Raw genomic sequence first — 19,805 nt, 5'->3', positions numbered from 1 at the left:
ACCTCCTGGAGGCTCCTTTACTGTAGAGGARGAAACTCCTTCATGGGTTTGAGCCACACTGTGATCCCAGGATTCCATGGAAAAGTGCTGAGTTGGGAGGAGCACGAATAACTTTGGATCTGGGGGCACAATTCCAGGGGTTGGAGCCTCGCTGTGGGACCAGGACGCTCTGATTAGGAATCTTCGACTTTCTTTCCATTCCATGAACATCCATAAAATCCTGGGATATCCCCAATAGGAAGGGACCCACATGGAGTCCAACTCCAAAAAATCTTGGGATTCTCCCACCCCCAGGAGCTACCCCAGATCCCAGCCTCAGAGCCTGTTCTGTTGCTGAGGGAAAAGCAGGATTTGCTCGGTGMATCCCAAGGAATCTGTGGCTCCTGGGATCAGTAGTCATGGGATTTTAASATCAGGGGTTTGTAGGAAGCCTCCAAATCACGGAATTCCAAGGAAACAGTCCTGGGATTTAGTGGGATATGGTTTTCCCAGTGTCCAAGGGAATTGTTTAACTATCCTTATCCTGGAATCCAGCTAATTTTCCTCTTTATTCCCATTATCCTTGTCCAGGGAACCCTGTCCTGCTTCCCTCCCCCAGGACTGGATCCCAAATCCACACCAAGGAGTTGGATAAAGTGGGAAAAAAGGAAAGGAACCTGTGAATGCTGGGAATTAAAAAAAACCTAAATGGGGTCCCGTTCCCCTTTCCCAGGTAAATCCCCCATGGAATCCCTGCACACAGGGCTTTTCCACCCCTTGGATCTTCCCTGAGCCCCCCAAAATCCCGGAATTCCACACAGTCCCGGAATAATTTGGAAGGGATCTTAAAGGACACCGAGTTCCAGCCCCATTTCCATGARCTGCTCCCAAATTTCCCCGCCTGCACCCCCCGCTGCTTCCTGATTTTCCTGAGGAAAGCCCGAAACATGGAGATTTGCTGCCCTCTCCTGGGAGCCGCCAAATCCCGGGATTTGRGATGCTTGGGGGCGTTAGATCCTTGTCCTTTGGAATTTTAAACGCTGACTAAAATCTCCAAGTCRTTCCCAGGAAGGACAAGAAGTGTGGCAATAGGATCCTTCCCAAATTCCAGACAAGTCAATTTTGAATCTTTTTTTTCCTCCTAAATCCCAWTTTTTTGGGGGCAAATGTGAGAAAACCTGGATTAGGAGCGGGTTCTTGGCTAAAATCTGACTTTGTTTTCCAGGAAAAAGACTTGAAACATCCCAGACTTTTCCCCCTCCTATCTTGGAGCTTTCTGCTGCCTCCTGGGGAAAAAAAAATCAGGATTTTTTTGGGAAAGGAATTCCCAAACATTCCTGTGTAGTTTATAAATACATTGGAGAAATGTTTTGGGAGAATCCCTGGATGAATAATAAGGGAAAAAATGGGGATTTATTCTTTTCAGGAATTTATAAAGTGGATTTCCTGAAAAAGTAAAGAAAGCCTGGAATTTCARTGGTGTTTGGATCCTGGATGTCACTTTCATGGATTCATGGCTGCACCTCAGGGTGTTTTCTCCCTGGAAAACCTGGATTCCCTGTAAAAMCCTTCGTTTCCCCTTCCCGGTGGAGAGGACACGGCGTTATCCCAGCGGGAAGTGGAGCCGGAGGTCAGGGCCTTATTCCCGATGCCAGGTGGGAGCTGGGATGTGTTTATCCAGTCTGGGATCCACACTGGAGTTCCTTATTCCCATCCTGGCGCTTTTCCCGGGAGCTCCTGGGCTCTGGCAGCTGCTGCCACATTCCAGACCCCGCTCAATGCTCCTGTGTCTGCTCCTCCAGAAAATTCCCACTGGGATAGGGGAGTGGGATGCAGAGATGGGGGATAACCATGGTGTCCCAGAGCTCGGGGATTTCGGGATTGTGGAGTGGGAGATCTGGGGCTCATCCGGCTTTGGGACGTGTCCAAGGAATGTGGGAGCCAGGAAAGCTCCAGCAGCTCTTCCTGGCCCTTCTCATGGAATGGATGTGGCATAGGCTGGATTTGGGATGCTCCAGCTGCATCCCGTCTTTCCCTGCCCAAATCCCAATGCTGAGTTCAGCCYTCATTCCTAAGCTTTGCTCCCATAGTGCTGGGGTTTGTCCTCAATTCCCAAATCCTGGCTTTCTTGGCAGAAAATTCCAGAAAAGTCCTCTGAGGAATCAGGGAAGAGGCAGAGGCAGCAGGAAGGGCCCCTCYTTAATCCTGGGAATTGGCAGGAATATTCTCACAGGAATATTCCTTAAAGGAAGATGCTTCCGTGCAAGAAACATGGATTCATCCCAGCTCCAGGAACAGGAAAGATTCTCTGAATTCCATATCATCCCAAACCAGACCAGCTTGGGAAACTGAGGATGGAGAAKGGAGGAATTCCATGAATTATCCATTGCCCTGCTCCAGTCTGATYCCAGCCACAAGGATCCTCAGCTCACAAGACATTTGGGGATGACAAGGCAATTCCCTCTGGCCCTTTTCCATAAATCTGCTGGAAAAAATTCCTCCCAGATTTGGACGGATGAGAAATCCCAATTAATATTTAAACAGCACCTGGAATTTGCCTAAATCCTGCTGGGTTCAATGGCAATGGATGAGCTCAGATTTCCMGTGTGGAAATGCTGAAGGAGCACTGGGAAGCAAATTTTGCAGGAATTTGTTTTGGGAATAAGATWTTGTTCTCCTTGGTGGGAGCTCTGTATCCCAAAACTGATGGAAAGGGAAAGAACTTGGAATAAGGAATAGAGGAAAGACAATGACAGCTCCACATGAAATSCCTGCATATTCCCAAGTTTCTCCCTCTGTGGTTGTGGTGCCTTTGCTTCGGGGACTTTTTTGGGAAGAGCAGGATGAAGCCAGGACAGACACATTATCCACCCTAAATCCAGGATCCCTTCCCCACTCCCTCATTCCAATAATAATTTTGGAGGGCTGGATCCAGAGGCTTTGCAGCTTCCTATGAGTTCCTGGAGTTTTTCCCAGCTTCCAGGCCGGAGGCACTGGGAATTTTTATGGCAAAGCTGGCTGGGGATGAATAGAGCCCAGAAACAGAAAAGCTGGAACAGCTCCAGTGGCAGGAAATCAGGGAGCTGGGAAGCTTCCCATGGTCCCAGAGTCGGGATGGGGACACTGGGATGAGCTGGAACACCTGGAAATGTTGGATACGCCCTCACTGGGAAGCCTCTCCTTCTTTTTATTCAAACATTGTTTCCTTTTCCTGCTCAAATCCATGGATTCTCCCCTTTCCCAGCCATTCCCACTTCCTGGATCAGCCCCGAGGGGAGAAGAGGCTCTGTCAGGCTTTTCCTGGGAATCCCAGCTGCTCATCCCATGAGGAAACCTTCCCCGGCTCTCGCACTTCCCAGATTCTGGCACTGGAGCAGGAAAACTGCTGCTATGTCAAACCCACCTGCAAACAGCTGGAAAAAAATCACTGGAAAGCATGGAAAATCAGTTCCTTTTCCTGGCAGCAGCTCCTAATTGTCTCCTTCCACGGTTTCCCCAGTTTTCCAGGAGGTATTTTCCCATAAATCCTGCTTTTCCCACTGGGCTCTGYCCCTGCACCAGCAGGGGAAAGAATTCCCTGGGCTGGAGCAGCATTCCCAAGGGAATACCTCAGATGCTCCCAATCTGTTCCAGACACAGAATCCCTGTGTCCCTCAAGAAGTACTCTCCTGTCAGATGTCCCATGGAATTCAGCTCCAGGAGTGTTCTCCTCCTGTATCCCTCTGCTCATCCTCTGCCAGAGGGTTGGAAAGGGCAGAAATTCCCAAAATAGCTTTTGATTCCCTGGGATGTGGTTCTTGCAAGCCACAAACATGATCCCAGTGGCCACGAGGCTGGATGGATCCCATCCCTGTGGAATCCTCCCTGAGCCAGTTGATCCCACAGAAAAACCAGGAAAAGGTGGATTTGCTGCTGTTTTGGGAGYTGCAGCAGCCAGTGGGACAAGAAGAGAGATTAACCCCAAGGGAAAGCCGGAATATCCTGGAAGCAGCCTGAATTCCCTAAATCAGCTGTGAATCCATCTTTTCCCAGTATGAGCGGTTCCCTGTTCCCACAGCAGTGGGCAGGGCAGGATTTTAGGATAATCCTGGATCTGGCAATGGGCCTGACTTTTCCAAACATCAGTTCCTTCCTCTTTAGATCCTTGGATCCCTGGCTGGGAATGTGCTGGGAATTGCTGCWGCAGATTCTTATAATGATGCAGGATCTGTGTGGAAGTTTGGGAATGTTGCCCTAAATATATATATATATATAAGTTAAAAACCTGGAATTTCAGTGGGGTTTGAATTTGTCCAAATGCTGGGAAATTCCAGTAGACTATGGGAAGAAATGAAGGAAAAAGGGAGGGAAAAGGAAGGAAAAAGGAAGGAAAAGAAAGGGAAAAGGAAGGGAAAAGGAAGGGGAAAGGAAGGAATTAAAAAGGAAGGAAATGCTCTTTTCCTCCTTTTTGCATTTATCCATGGGATGAATAAATAAAAACATGGGAACAGGGAATGGGATGATTCTGACTCTGCCAATGGGCCTGACTTCTCTGGATGTGCCTCCATGTGAAATCCARTGGGATAATCCTTATATCCCACAGCTGGGAATGTGCCAGGAATTAATGCTGTAAATCTTCACAATGATGCAGGATCTGCTGTGGAAATTTGGGATTGCTTCCCTAAAAAAAAAATAATAAAACCCCATGTAACTTAAGTGGGGTTTGAATTCACCTGAGCACAAGGAAGAAAGGAAGGAAAAAGGAAGGAAAAAGGAAGGAAAAAGGAAGGAAAAAGGAAGGAAAAAGGAAGGGTAAAGAAAGGAAATGCTCTTTTCCTCCTTTTTGCTTTTATCCATGGGGTGAATAAATAAAAACATGGGAACAGGGAATGGGAAGGATGATGCAAGGAGCAGGATTTGGGATGGGAGCCGTGACATTGCAGGGAAAATGACCCGGCATGGCAGGAATTAAAATAATGTCATTCCTGTTTGCTCTGGCTCCTGCTTAATCCGCCAGGAACCCTGACATTTCCCAAAGAATTCTTCACCTCGGGAAGTTGGGAAAAATGCTGCACCGTGACAAAAGCGAGGGGAGGCTGGATCTGGCAGGAATAAATTGGGAACAAGACATGATCCATGTCCTCAGTATAGATGGGAGCTGGATGTGATCCCCTACCTGTGGTTGGATTGGGATAACAGGTGTTTGGGATCCAATGGGGTAGTTTGGGGTTATCCCTGTGCCAGCACCAGGGAAAGCATGGCTGTGTGCCAATCCCAACCCTGTTTTTCCAGGGATTTGGGGATTTTTTTTGGTGTTTAAAGTGTTGGAATAAAAAACTGGGATGTGAAAKGCAAGGCAAGAGTGAGAGGTTTTTCTCTGGAATTCCACTGGTTGTGGTTGGAATTCCTCAGGGAACGTGGGGAAGGGGATCCAAGGGCTGATCCTCACCTGCGTTGCCCCTTTTCCYCAGGGAATGTGAGCTGGGAAAGGAAAACTGAGGCTGATCCTCACTTTTCCTCAGGGAATCTGAGTTGGGGAAGGGGAACTGGGGTTGATCTTCACTTTTCCTCAGGGAATGTGAGCTGGGAAAGGGAATGCATGGGGTGCTGCCCCTTTCCCTTAGGGAACCTGAGTTGGGAAAAGGGAACTGGGGTTGATCCTCTCTTTTTCTTATGGAGTATGAGCTGGGAAGGAGATCCATGGGGTGCTACCCCTTTCCCTCATGGAGTATGAGTTGGGAACAGAATCCATGAGGTGCTGCCCTTTTTCCTCATGGAATACAATTTGGGAAGGGGATCCATGGGGTGCTGCCTCTTTCCCTCATGGAATACGAGTTGGGAAGGGGATCCAGGGCCAGATCCAAGCCAGAGCTGGGCCATGGCTCCGTCAGGATCCGCAGAAGAGCTCATTTGCCGGGATAATTGTATGCTTTGCCCTTAAGCGTATTGATTCGGAAAAGTTAATCAGGACCATTTGGAAGCGCTTCCATGAAAAAACAGAAAATCCCATTAAACTGATTAAAACTGAATCCATCTTAAATAACCCCCTGCTCCTTAAAAATGTTGAAACAGGGAATTGTATTCAAATAAAATTATTTCAGTCAAACACGGCCACCAGCAGCTCCCGCCTGCCGATGTGTCCGCAGAATTCTGGGATAACAGGAATGCTGGGAAGGGGGCAGATCTCTTTTTCTGGGACAAATCCTTGGGAGGAAAAACTGGGGGCAGGGAGTGAGTGATGGACGTGTGGCCACATCTAAGTGAGAGATGGGGCACAGTCTGCTCTTTTCCACGGAAATTGGGGAAAAATTCCTCATGGAAAAGGTTGCTAAACCCTGCCAGAAGCTGCCCAGGGTGGGGATGGAATCCCAGTTCCTAGAGGGATTTAAAACTTGGGAATGTGGTTTAGTGGTGGGGAAATGGTTGGACTTTCCCAACCTTAACAGCTATGGGATTCCATGATTTTCCCTGTAAAAATGATGCTCTTGACATCCATCTATTCCTGAAAACRTTGAATTCTCTGGCTGCCCTGTGGCTGGGAATATTTCTGGATGTTTTAAACTGAAACCTGGGAAGCTCCTGGAAAATGATCCTTTTGGAAGGGCCTGGCCTGAGATGGAATTTGGGCTCTGTTCATCCATCACTTGGAATCTCAAAGGATTTGAGATGGATGGAATATTCCAAACCTGGAAACTGCAGCCCACAGTCAGAGCTGCTCTTTCCATGTGGAACTGCTGCAGGAGGAGGCTGGGATAGGATGGGAGGGAAGGGAAACCMTTGGGATTTGCCTTGTCTTGGGAGCCGCAAGGCAGAGCTCTGTGATGACATCAGCACCTGGAATGACACAATTCCTTAGGGAGGAGGGAGGAGATAGGGCTGATCCCAGCAATATTCCCGTCCCTGCCATCCCATGGGATGCACTGAGTTCCCCAAACTGTTTTTTTTTCCCACCCCAAAAAAAAAAAAACCCTGCTCTTGGAATAAGGCAGCTCTGGAAGTTTTGTTGAGATTCCAGCACAGAGAATGTGGCACCGGGAGCTGATTCCATCTGTCTGAGGGATTGGGAAGGCGTTATCTGTCCAGAGTTCAGGATTATCCCTGATTTCATCACTCAGCCGGAGCGCACTGGGAGATAACCAGGATTGCTCCCAGTTTGTTCCRAATGGGTTGATTTTCCCTTTGGAGCTTCCGTGTCTCCCACTTGATAAATCCTGAGTGGGAGCCAGGCTTTTCCCCTTTACAGGAAGCAATAAACACATCCTCAGGGAATAATGGGAATGATGGGAATGATGCCACCAGCTCCCATCCCGAGCTCCATGCAGTGTTCTATCCTGAGGGATTCTGAGCATCCCACTCCAGCTAAACTGAGGTTTTACTCCCCTTTCCCAAAGTTTTCCAAATAGGACAGGCTCTGGCACGGCAAGATATAAAATTCCAAAGGGATGTTTCAGAGCTTGGCATGGGAATTGTGTCCCATGGTCATACTTCCTGGGCATGAACATTCCTTGTCAAAAATCCCCTTTTTGGATCACCAAAGGTTTTCCATAGGCAAATCCTATTGGGGAATGCTTGGAAAATGCTCTCARGCATGTGGTGGGATTCTGGGGTGCCCAGGAGTGTCCTGATCCTGTGGATGAGGATTTTCTGGGAGACCCAGAGGGTGATTGCACAGGGAAGTTGGAGTGGATTGAAGGGATTGAATCCCTCRGGATGGACCCAGCAGCAGCGGGATGAGTTGCAGGTGCCTTTCYCTATTCCCACTGCTCCAACGGACGTTTCCGCCTGAATTTTGTCCCAGTCCCTGTGAGCAGGGATGGATGAGCGTCCCGAATTCCCAGCCCTGACCTCCCTGGAGCTGCCAGGCTGCTTTATCTCCTCCGCAGCCTCCGGCTGCTCCTTGCAGCGTTCCCAACAAAGGAGGTGCCAGAGGCAGCTGTTTGTCACCGCCTTGTTCCTGACTGCGGGAATAAATCCTGGATCYATCCCTCCCTCCCTCCCTTCCCAAGGCCGGCGGGTGGGTGCCAGCCGAGCCCCCCGCGTTGCTCCTAATCCACCAGCGGGAGCATCCCACAGTGGGAGCAGCGGGAAGCCGGGATAATGGGGAGCCCATTAACATGTGCATGGAGCAGCGGGATGCGGGGCTGCTTCCTGAATCCACATCCTGGCTTCCCTGCGCTCCCAGGTGCTGTTTGCCCACCGAGGTGCCGGCCTTGGAAGCAGCTGCACATCCAAGGGCCCGGAAATATCCCGCTCCTCATCCTCCTCCCGCTCCGGGAGCTCTGCATCACAAGGCCCGCGGTATTTCCTTGGATGGGGGGGCCGTGTTTGCCGGGATCCCCGGGAGCTGATGAGGTGTTAATGGGAGCAGGGATTGGGACGGGGATGGAGGGCACTCAGGGGGTCACGGCTGCATCCCAATTTCCCAGCCAGCTGGGGAAACCGGGACATCCCCCCCCCTCCCCCAAGCCTAAAAGGGCAAGGARTGGAAGTTCGGGATGCAGGGATGCCTCAGGGGGCAGGGCTGGTCTCTGTGGATTGGGAATGTTATCCTGTTAGGGGGCCTTTTGTGATGGAAGCGAAGGGGGAAAGGGGGACAGTGAAAGTTGTGTGCTCTAGTGAAAGTTGGGATGCTCCGGTACCCTCACTGGGAACGGTGGGATGCTCAGTTGGAAACCGGGAAGTTCATTGTGGAAATTGGGATGCTCAGTGTGGAAATTGGGATGCTCCGGCACCCTCACCCTGAAAGCTGGGATGTGCCTGCGCCCTCCCAGTGAAAACTGGGATAAACCCCAGGTGTAAACCAGAATCCCGGTGCTCCATCAGGTAAATCCCAGTGGATGAGGGCACTCCCAGCACATCCATAGCTGATATCTCTGGAGATAAGGAGCAGCCCGGCCATTCCCGTGTGGAGCCAGCACTGATGAACTGTATCGTGCTCCTGGGTCCTCTCCAGAGTGGATTTGTCCCGSTGGGAGACCTTGGAAAGCCTTGTCTCCTCTGCAGAGATTGAATCAGCTGGAAAATGGGGCTGGAAAGGTTCGGATGGAGACAGAGAGGCTGCTCCCGCAGATAAGCAGAGCCCTCGCTGCTTCCCAGTGGGATGAGAGCTGGGTGGGACTGGATCTTTGCATGGCCCCAGGGAATGGGTTTTCCTTGCTGGAAAAGGGAAATCATCAGCTCTTGCTGGGCTCCGGCAGAGTCCCTTGGATAGGAAGCAGCTCCTGGTTTTTGGGATATATCCAAACCTGTCCAAGCTAGGATCATTTAGGACTTTCGGCATGGAGTGAGAGGACGAGGGGAAAAAGTTGGAGGAGGGTGGATTCAAGTTGAATATTTGGGAGAAATCCTTCCCTGTGAGGGTGGGGAGGCCCTGRCACAGGGTGCCCAGAGAAGCTGTGGATGCCCCATCCCTGGGAGTGTCCAAGGCCAGGTTGGACAGGKCTGGGRGAAACCTGGGATAGTGGAAGGTGTCCCTGTCCTGGCAGGGGGTGGAATKGGATGAGCTTTAAGCTCCCTTCCAACCCAAACCCTTCTGGGTTTCCACAATCCATGAAAAAAATAAAACCATGGATATTCCAGGGGCAGCCCTGATGTCGTGCCCCACAACTGTGCTTCCATAGGACTGGAATTGCCCATGGAGGAACAAACCCACGTGTGTGCCATGTGCCACCGTTCGGGCAGMTCCCGAAATCCCTCGGCACACACCTGGCCCGGAGGGGGCTCCATCCCTGCTCCCGAAAAGCTGGAAATAGCAGCAGCTCTGTTGATTTACAACCACAGCCCTGACTTCCCTGCTCCGGATCCGAGGTGTTTTTTTTAACAATCCTCCCTTTTTCCCGGTGAGCCGAGGGCACACGGAGCAGCCAGGGCTCCCCTGGATATTCCCGGGGGGCCACGCCAGCTCCTCTTTTCCCCCTTGGAAAAACAACCCCCGGTGCCTGAGCATAAAAAGCCTTTGTGCGGCGGGGCCTCGATCCCTCGGGAACGGCAGCGGGATCGCACCCTGGGAAGGGAAGGGCCGGAGCCGCCCTGGGAGCCCCAGCCATCCCGAAGGGTGATGCCTCCCCGCGCCAGCCCCGGCAGGAATGTTTGCTGTCACCGCAGCCTGCGGCGGGGAAATATTTTCCAAGGAAAAAAAGGCCTCCCAGTGTATTCCGCGCTGCCGGCTTCCAGCGGCCTCTGTAGCCGTCTTGTTCTGCCGCCGCCGGGACGCAGAGCTGGAGGAAGAGAGGAGGCAAAGGTGGGAGAGCTTTAAAAAGCTCTGGTTAAGGTTGTTCCACCCTCTGGAAAAGGGATTGGGAAGCTGCAAAACACCCGGAGGCTGCAAAAAACCCGGAGGCTGCTTCTGGGGGAGAGGGCGGGTTTCCCTCCTGCTCCCATGCTCGGCTTCACATCCCAGGAGAAACAGAGTGATGCTTTGGGATGTTAAGGGATAACCTGGCTTTTTCTGAGCTGGGAATGTAGGTCAGAGCTGTCTCTTTACCCCAAAATCCAGTGAGGATGCTAGTGCTGCAGGTTGGGCTGGAGTCTGCCCCTGCAGCTCTTTACTCTGGCACCAAAACAAAACGCACTCAGAAAACTGTGAAAAATAAGCCCAGCTCGGGAATGCAGCTGATTGGAAGTTTTTCCAGCAGAAAGTGCCGTCCGATCCGCGGAAAGCCATTCCTCAGGCGGGTGTTGATTTGGGCAATGTTTCCTCTGAGGGAAAAAAAAAAAAAATCAGAGTGGAGGGGGAGAAATGTTTGGAGAGAGCCGGAGCCGCTGCCACYGCGGAGCTTTTCCATCCCTCTGCAGCACAGCTCTTCCCTGGAAATGCACCGGATTGAGCAGTCCAAGGGTGTTGGGTTTAGTAGCCCCAAAAACATTGGATTTAGCAGTCCAAAGGCACTGGATTAAACAGGCCAAAAACCACCGGATTTAGCAGTCCCCAAAACACTGGTTTAAGGGGCCAAAAGCATTGGTTTTAGCAGGCTAAACCCACTGGATTTAGAAGGCCAAAGGCATTGGATTTAGCAGGCCAAAGGCACTGGCTTTAGCCAGTCGAAGGCACTGGATTTACTGTCCAAAAGTACTGGATTTAGTAGSCCAAAATCATTGGCTTTAACAGTCCAAAATCACTGAATTTGGTAGCCAAACCCCCCTGGATTTAGCMGTCCAAAACCACTGGATTTAGCATCCAAAGGCCCTGGATTTAGCAGCCTTTGCTGCCTGATGCATGCCACCAGCACAGGGGACAAGGTCCCAAGGACACAGGAATTCCAGGTTTTACTGGGAGGGAAACACTGGCTCTGCTTTGATGRGAAGAGACCTTGGAAACAATCTGGATTCTCACCCAGCCTGGCTGGGATGAGCCCTGCCATCGTCCCACTCAGGACAGGCAGCCTAAAATTCCCTGTTTTCCACCTTTTCCAGGGCCAGGAGCAGGTGCCAGAGGCTTGCTCTCAACCCGAGGTGCAGTTTTTCCGTTTTTTCAGCGGAAACAAAGGATTTCCATTTGTCTTGCAAAATTAAGCTGATCCCGCAGTTAAAGCTTCCCTGGCTCCTAAAGCCCAAGCTAAAATGGAATTATTTTGCCTGGAAAAGAATGGACAGGAATGAAAATATCYTGGCAGGTGGCAGCTACCTGCAGGGTGGTGCTGGGATAGGCCGGTTCCAAAATTCCCACCGTGATCCAGCCGTGCCAGGCTGAGGGCGGCAGGATCCGAGTGTCCYGGTGTCACCGCGGCGCCGCCGATCCCTCATCCTGAGGCACAGAACCGGGATTGTGCCGAACCCAYGCAGATTTATGGGGTGATCCTGGCCTGCCATTAGTGGTCACRGAACCGCAGACTCCCAGACAGGGCCCGATCCCAAGCTCCTGTAGTTTTTTTGGGAGCAGAAATCTCCGCTCCGGCTGTTTTGCTGCTGGCTCTGCCGGGGCCACCTCATTCCCGGGAAAGTGGGGTGCCCCAGGAGCAGAAGGGGGTGCCAGGCTGTCGGGAGGGGACATGGGGGGTGACATGGAATGGGTGGCTGTGAGCGGGGCTTGGATCACCGGGCTCGGAGCGGCTCCGGCTGCTATTTATACCCGGAGCGCGGGAATGGAGCCGCTCGGGATAAATGGAGCTATTTTCAAGGTCTTGGCCAGGTATAACTGGTTTAAACAAGGCCGGGAATGACTCACAGGGCTATAAATGTCCGTCAGAATCCTCGGAGAGGCTGTCGGGGATGGATCTCCTTGGGAAAGCAGCCTCCCGGAGCACCGAGAAAGCTGGGATACCCTCCTGTCTCCCTGCTCCGGCCCCAGCCCTGTTCCAAATCCCATCAATCCCAAATGCTTGGGACCGGTTGGAGCGGGCATGTCTCTTTGCTTTTATGGGATGTGTAAGGAATTTGGGAATCAGGTTCCTTAATCCTGTCCCTTGGGTGATGTGCTGGACCCTCCTCGGGGTCATTTATCCCGCTCCTTGAGCAGCAAATTCCCGGTGGGAATTGCAGCACCTTGGCCAGGCTGGAAGCTTTCCAGCAGCCCAGGGGTTTTGTTAGGAAATAACAGGGAGTTATTAAAGCCCGGGGTTTTGGGAGGAGGCTCCGGATTCCATTTTTTCCCTGTTTGTTTTCTTCTTGGGAACCCAAGGACATTGCAGTTTTCAGCAACTGATCATTAAACATCAAAAATATTTCCCGGGATGAACCCAAAACCTGGATATTTCCATCAGCCAGGTGAAACCTCCTCTGCCTGCTTGGAGAAAATATCCATGGCAGGATTTTYCTGGGATGTGAGGAAGACTTTCCTCCCTTTCTTTCTTGATCTGGAGCGCTCCGGGCATCTCCCTCGGCTTGTCCTTCTCCCCGTGCCGCGGGAGCTGGGGACGAATCCGTTAACTCCCGGCTTTCCGCAGCCAGCCGGCACCTCCGACCATCATTCCAGATGCCYGCGCATCTTGTTTATCCAGCCAAACGTGCTGCTGGAAAGCTGGCAATGGGCATCACGTGGGCCACGGCAAACAGCCGGCAGATGCCCTCTGTTGATTTTGCTCCGCAGCTTTTCCAGAGGCTGCTGGGCTCATCCAGAGGGGTTTTGCCCGTTCCTGCMGTGATCCCATCCCACCATCCCAGAATGCTGTTGTCCCAGGGACCATTAGGAAGTTGTTATTCCCATTGGGATAACTGCAGGTGCTCCATTCCCAATAACGGGGCTTTATTCCCTTCTCCATCACACTGGGCTTTTCCGGGGGTTTATTTCATTCCAGCGGCTCCTTCCCTTCACTGGCACACTGGATAATTACAGAGCAGGAAGSTTAAAATTGGGACTGAAAATAGGGATACCAGCCATGTCCCAGCCGTCTGGATCCTCAGGAATCCATGGGAATAAAGCAAATTTGTCTGCCACAGAGCCCCTGAGATCCCAGGATTGAAAGATATAATTCCAGAGTTAAAAGGGTGGATATCCTTGGGATGTTAAAGAGACAAAATTTTTGCACACTCCTGGATTTTCCTCTGTTAGCCTTGTTAAGGCCTTGGAAAATATTTCCTGGAATTAAGCAGCCCCATTAAATGTGGAATCTAATTAGGAGGGACTTGGTTGGAGAGTCCCTCAAATAGTTGAGTCAATATTGGCTGGTGTAATTGTGGGAATTCCCGGCGGAATTCCGGCACCTGTTCCAGCGTGGAGGCTCCATGGGTGGGGAAAATGGGGAATTTTGGTGGTCCCCATCCGAATCCTTTAAGCAGCTTTTCCCAATGTGTAGAATTTGTGGCAACTCAGGAGTGGGATCTTGGTGTGTGTTCCCAATTTGTTGCTGGATGTRACCTTGGGAAGGGCTTGTCCTGGAGAGTTTTGATGGGAATGCTCAGYGTAATTCCCAGATGCAGGAATGTGAACCATCATCATCCTCATCCTCATCTTCCAGTGGTTTATTTTCCTTGTTGGAAGCTCCTGGGAGTGTTCCCAACCCTGCAGAACCGTGGACCTTACAAAGATGAATCCTAAAGGAAAAATTGGGAATAAACCCAGTGAGAGGCAGCAAGGGAGCAATGGGAGCTTCCCTGCCCTGCTTCACCTTCACCCTTCCCTCTTCCCGCCTCAATCCCATCTCCCACCTCTTCCTGACGTGTTTCCAGGCTCTGATTCATCCATAATTTCCATGTCTTATCAGGGAAAGGCCTCAATAAATCCCACAAGTTGCCCTTTTGTCTCTGACAATCCTTCTGAAGGGCGGCTCTTCAGAAGCTGCTGTCTCCCAATTTCCTGAATTCAAGGGAAAAACCCGATCCCGCCTTTCTTCTGGAGGAGAGGCACAATTGGGAGAGTTCATTATCGTGGATTAATTATGATAATTATCAGGAGAAGGGAGATAATTATCCTTGGAGGGGGGATGAGGGAAGGCACCGACATCACTGCGAGGGATGGAGGTGGAAAAAGCCCATCCCGACTCCGGCCACCCCTTGGGAAGCGGGAGCCGCCTCCCCAGCCATGGCTCCCAATGCAAATAAGAGCATCATTTCAAAATTAAATTTAAAATAAATATTAGTTAAATATTAAAGAGAAGAAATCAGGTGGAGATGGCAGGGGAACTCTCTCATTCCAACAGGGAATGTTTAAATAAGACACCATGGAAAATTTTTCATTCCTAGCAGTGCTGGTATTCCTAAAAATGTTCAATTTATGGRTAAAATATCAATTTTCCCACTTCTTTTTCTTAGGGGAGATTATTTTATCCATGTGGAAGGAGAGAACAGAGTGGGAGGTTGTGGGAGCGGAGCCTCCAAAGTCGATCCCACATCCAGCCGCTTTTCTGGGCCCGCGTTGCTGAATACAAATGTTGGAATTGCTCCGTGTCCTCGTGTTCCCGAGACAAAGGCTTTGTCTGAGGAGCAGGAGCAGGAGGTGGTGACTGTGGTTGTCCCTGTAGGCACATGGAATGGGATGGACATCATCATTTCCGGCGGGATGCACTCCGTGGATGGAGCAGGATGGGAGGATTGTGGGGCAGACAAAGGGAAATCAGGATTTAAGTGTTGGGGACAGTCGGAATGTCCACAAGAAAGGTTTTGGATCAAAATCCAAGGAATAGGGGCAGCTCCCAGTCCACATCAGGCAGGAAATCCTCATCTTTGGTGCTGCCAAAATTCCAAGTCCTGTGGATGCAAAGCAGTGAAGTGGCACTCAGTAAAGAGGAAAAAGCAGGAAATTAGGAAAGGCAGGAGTTGCTGAGGTCGGGATGGTGTCACCTCCTGCCACCCCTGACGTGGAGGTGCCAGACGTGCTCACATCTGTCCCAACATCTGCCCCAGCATCTGCAGGGGCCAGGCCTGAGGGTGGGAATTGTCCAGGGAAAGGCTCATTCTGGCCTCTCCAGAATCCATTGGGACGAACCTCCTGCACCTCATGTTTCGAGGGAAAAGGGAATAGGGAGCCAACCGGATCTCATCCAAAACACCTGGATCCAGCCAGGAGCAGAGAGAAGGATCCTTGTGCTTGCCCAGCAGCCACATCCCAAATTTCACCTAATTCTCCCAGAATTCCCCCTTCCTGAGCCTTTGGATGAACAGAAAGCTCCTCGGAAATGCAGGAAGTGGAGGTTGAGGACTTGGGGTGCGCCAAGACCCCCTCCCAGGTGGGGTGGGCGATCYGGGGGTGAGAGAAGGGGGTGCGGGCGGGGTGACCCCCGGCGGGGACCGGCACCCCCTGGGGGGTCCCTGGGTGTCCCCAACACCCCGGGGTGTCGCTGCCCTGTCCCCCCCGCACCCACCGCCGGCGACAGAGGGCGCCGCGCCACCGCGCTTGGGGGAGGCACGGGGCGGCCCCTCCCTCTTTTTGGGGTGTCCCCCCTCTTGGGGGGGGGGATCTTCCTTCGCACCGTCCCCCAAATCCCCCAAATCCCCGCAGAAAACGCCTGGAAGGGGTGGCTGGGAGAGAAGTGGGCTGCGACTGTCGCCGCGGGTATCGCGATAGGAGGAGGCGAACGGGGCTGTTTTCCTTTGGCCTTGGATCCTGAGGGATTTTGGAGCCCGGGGAAAGAATCCGGAGGGGGTTTTGGCGTGGCCCCACAGCGCGGGGTTAAAAACTCTCGGCGATGTGGGGTTGGGGKAGCCCCTCCGGGGAGCGCGAGCTCAGGAAATAAATAAGTAATTAAATAAATAGATTAATAAATAAATAATCAAACAAATAAATAAGGTTTGCGGCTGTGGTGTGGGTTTTTTTTTTTTTTTTTTTTTTTTTGGTTTTTATTTGACGGTGGGCAGATCTAGGTGGAAATTCATGGAACACTTCCCGGGAACGGCGGGGATGCTCCCGGCGGAGCCAGTCGGGCACTCGGAAGGGGCGGTGGGAATGGGGGGAAGCCCCCAGGTCCCTCCCTGTCGCCCTCAGTCCACCCCCGCCGGCAGGACCGCGATGAAGGGGGGGTTTTAGAGCCGGGTGGGGAGGTGATTTTGGTCACCCGTCTGTCCTTCCTTCCTTCCTCTTTTCCGCCTTTCCTGCTTTTCCCAGCTCCTGGGCGCTTCGGCAGCGGCGGCGCTGCCCCGACGGAGCGCACCGGGACCCGCACCGGGACCCGCACCGGGACCCGCACCGGGATCCGCACCGGGATCTCGCACCGGGATCTCGCACCGGGATCTCGCACCGGGACCCGCACCGGGATCCGCACTGGGATCCGCACCGGGATCTCGCACCGGGACCTCGCACCGGGCCGGCCCCCGCGGCCCCGCCAGCGCTGCCCGCCCCTTTCCCTGCTCTCCCTGCTCCGTTCAGTCTCTGTTTTCCTGCCGGGAAGAGCCGGGTCCCGACCTGCCGGGGAGGCAGAGCCCCGGGGCCGGTTCGCCGCGGGGAGCAAAGGTGCGTGGGAAGGGGGACCGGGGACTTCGGGGGGACCCTCCGCTGCTCCAGCGGGGCTGCTCCCAGCGGGAATGCTGTGGAGGAGCCGCTGCCGTCGGGAGCGGGGTGGGAACGGCGTCCCCCGGGAGCGGGCTGGGGTGGCAGCGGTGTCCCCCGGCGCGGGGCGGTGGCGGAGGCGCGCAGAGGTGCGCGGGGCCGCGGAGGAGCCGCTCCCGCCTAGGTGTGAGCTGATTATTCAAATGGGCAGCCGAGGACCTGGGGATTGGAGGCTCGCCCGGCCGCTCCGTGCTATATCACTGGGGCACCCACGTCACTGCAGCACTTGTCCTCCTCTTCCTCCTCCTCCTCTTCTTCCTCCCTCCTCCCTCCTCCTCCTCCTCCTCCGGCTCCTCCATCGCCTCCGGGCGCCTCTCCGCCGCGGAGCGCTGCGAAAACCCACCCAAGGAGCGGCGGCGGAACAAACCCACCCCAGCCCCAGAGCCGCTCCATCCCCCCCTTCCTCCCTCCCTCCTCTTCCTCCTCCTCCAGAGGCTCCGGCGGAGGGGAGGGAGGGTTGGGGACTTTTTTTTTTTGCCTTTTTTTTTTTCTCCCTTTTTTTTTTTTTTTTTTTTTTTTTTTTTTTTTTTTTTTTTTTTTTTTTTTTTTTTTTTTTTGGGTCGCTCTCTGCCGTCGTTTGTTGTGTCTGTTAAATTTTAAACTGCCATGCACTCCACTTCCAGTATGCTGGGAGCGGTGAAAATGGAAGGCCATGAGCACACGGACTGGAGCAACTACTACGGAGAGCCCGAGGTAAGGACGGAGCCGGGGCCCCCCAAACCCGCCCGGACCCCGGGCCCGGGACGGGATTAACTTTGGCACCAGCCCCCGGCTCGGGCCGGCGGGCGGGGGTCCCGAGGTGCGGGTGGGGGTGCGGGCGGCTTTTCCTTGTTTTTCCCTCCTCCCCTCCCACCCCTCCAGGTATTTTTCTCTCTCCGGGCAGCGATGTCCCTTTCCCGTTTCCTCTCCTTTCCTGCAACTCCGCTGCCCGGCGCGGTTCCGCCGCTCCCGCTGCCATCCCGTCTTTCTCAATATAAATCCCAAAATATATTTGGGTTTCATGAAGAAGAAAAACAACCCCCCCGCCCCCCTCCCCCCCTCCGCCGGGATTTAACCCTTTCCTCCCGTGCCCTCCGCGGAGCCCCGGGGCTGCGGCACCTCCGGCTCCGGGCTGGGCTGGGCTGGGCTGGGCTGGCGCTCCCCCCCGCGCCATCCCCGTGCCCTGTGTCGCTTGTCCCCGCAGGGCTACTCCTCGGTGAGCAACATGAACGCGGGGCTGGGCATGAACAGCATGAACACCTACATGACCATGTCGGCCATGAGCAGCACGGCCAACATGACGGCGGCGGCCACCTCTATGAACATGTCCTACGCCAACACGGGCATGAGCCCCTCGCTGACGGGCATGTCCCCGGGCGCGGGGGCCATGCCGGCCATGGGCTCGGCCGGCGTGCCGGGCATGGGCGCACACCTGAGCCCCAGCATGAGCCCCATGGGCGGCCAGGCGGGCTCCATGAACGCCCTGGCGCCCTACTCCAACATGAACTCCATGAGCCCCATCTACGGCCAGTCCAACCTGAACCGCTCGCGCGACCCCAAGACCTACCGGCGCAGCTACACGCACGCCAAGCCGCCCTACTCCTACATCTCCCTGATCACCATGGCCATCCAGCAGTCCCCCAACAARATGCTGACCCTCAGCGAGATCTACCAGTGGATCATGGACCTGTTCCCCTTCTACCGCCAGAACCAGCAGCGCTGGCAGAACAGCATCCGCCACTCGCTGTCCTTCAACGACTGCTTCCTCAAGGTGCCGCGCTCTCCGGACAAGCCGGGCAAGGGCTCCTTCTGGACGCTGCACCCRGACTCGGGGAACATGTTCGAGAATGGCTGCTACCTGCGCCGCCAGAAGCGCTTCAAGTGCGAGAAGCAGCTGGCGGCCAAGGACGGTGGCGGCGCGGGCGGTGGCGGTGGCAAGAAGGGACCGGGCCAAGCCTCCAACCAACCCCTGGGCGAGGGCAGCTCCTCGGGGGGCTCCGATGGCTCCGCTGGTGCCGAGTCCCCGGCCAGCTCCTCGCCCTGCCAGGACCACAAGCGCGCCCTGGCCGACCTCAAAGGGCTGAGCCCTGGCGAGCCRTCGGCCTCGCCGGGCCAGCACCTGCTGGCCCCGCCGCACGCYGGGCTGGCCCACGAGGGCCACCTCAAGCCCGAGCACCACTACGCCTTCAACCACCCGTTCTCCATCAACAATCTGATGTCCTCCTCGGAGCAGCAGCACCACCACCCGCACCACCAGCACCACCACCCGCACAAAATGGACCTGAAGGCCTACGAGCAGGTGATGCACTACTCGGGCTACGCCTCGCCCGTGCCCGCGGGCCTGGCCATGGCACCCGTAACGAACAAAACTGCCCTGGAGGCCTCGCCTTTGGCCGGAGAGACTTCCTACTACCAAGGCGTGTATTCCCGGCCCATCATGAACTCCTCCTAAGAGGAAAAATGCTCCTGGAAAAAGGGGGAAACCCCCCCTCCATACCCCTCGCAGTGGACTCTGAGCACGGTACATATCCATATATATATATATATATTTTATTTTTTTTTCTGTTGGCTCCAGATGTTTGCATCCATTTGGGAATCTGCAGCCGTGTGGCCCCTTCCCAAATCCACCTGGGGGGGGTGCTCCGTGTGGGGTGGTTTGGTTTGGCGGGGTGGGCACAGGGGGGTTCTCCGGGGCTTGTTTTGATTTTTTTCGTTGTCGTCGTTGCCACGAGGTCTAAATATATCTATTTTTTTGTGTGCGAGTCAGGGGGGGCGAAAAATACCCCCCCCCCCGGGGCAGAACCAACCCCTCCTTTCTTGTGAATATTCCTAGTTCAGAAAACCAAGGACCAAAAGTCTTGTAACATTGTAACAAAAAAAAAAAAAAAAAACGCGATAATAATAATAATAATAATAATAATAATAATAATAATAATAATAATAATAATAATAA

At 53.6% G+C, this 19,805-nt stretch overlaps 1 protein-coding gene across 2 annotated transcripts; it reads left to right on the top strand.

Annotated features, from left to right (window-relative positions):
• The first annotated feature begins 16,642 nt into the window (after positions 1–16,642).
• Positions 16,643–19,741, top strand: FOXA2 (forkhead box A2). Of its 2 annotated transcripts, XM_057381493.1 has the most exons (3): positions 16,643–16,777; positions 17,497–17,566; positions 18,057–19,741. In XM_057381493.1, exons 2-3 carry the CDS (start codon positions 17,498–17,500, stop codon positions 19,302–19,304), a joined length of 1,317 nt encoding a protein of 438 aa, XP_057237476.1. In that variant the 5' UTR covers positions 16,643–16,777; position 17,497; the 3' UTR covers positions 19,305–19,741. The 2 variants fall into 2 exon arrangements, with proteins under 2 accessions (XP_057237476.1, XP_057237466.1); XM_057381483.1 differs by lacking the exon at positions 16,643–16,777 and having other exon boundaries at positions 17,480–17,566.
• The last annotated feature ends 64 nt before the right edge of the window (positions 19,742–19,805 follow it).

Source organism: Malurus melanocephalus, unplaced genomic scaffold, assembly GCF_030028575.1.
Source record: "Malurus melanocephalus ecotype Western Australia unplaced genomic scaffold, MMel_1.1 scaffold_13, whole genome shotgun sequence".
Lineage (NCBI taxonomy): Eukaryota > Metazoa > Chordata > Aves > Passeriformes > Maluridae > Malurus > Malurus melanocephalus.
This window is presented reverse-complemented; position numbering and strand designations above follow the sequence as displayed.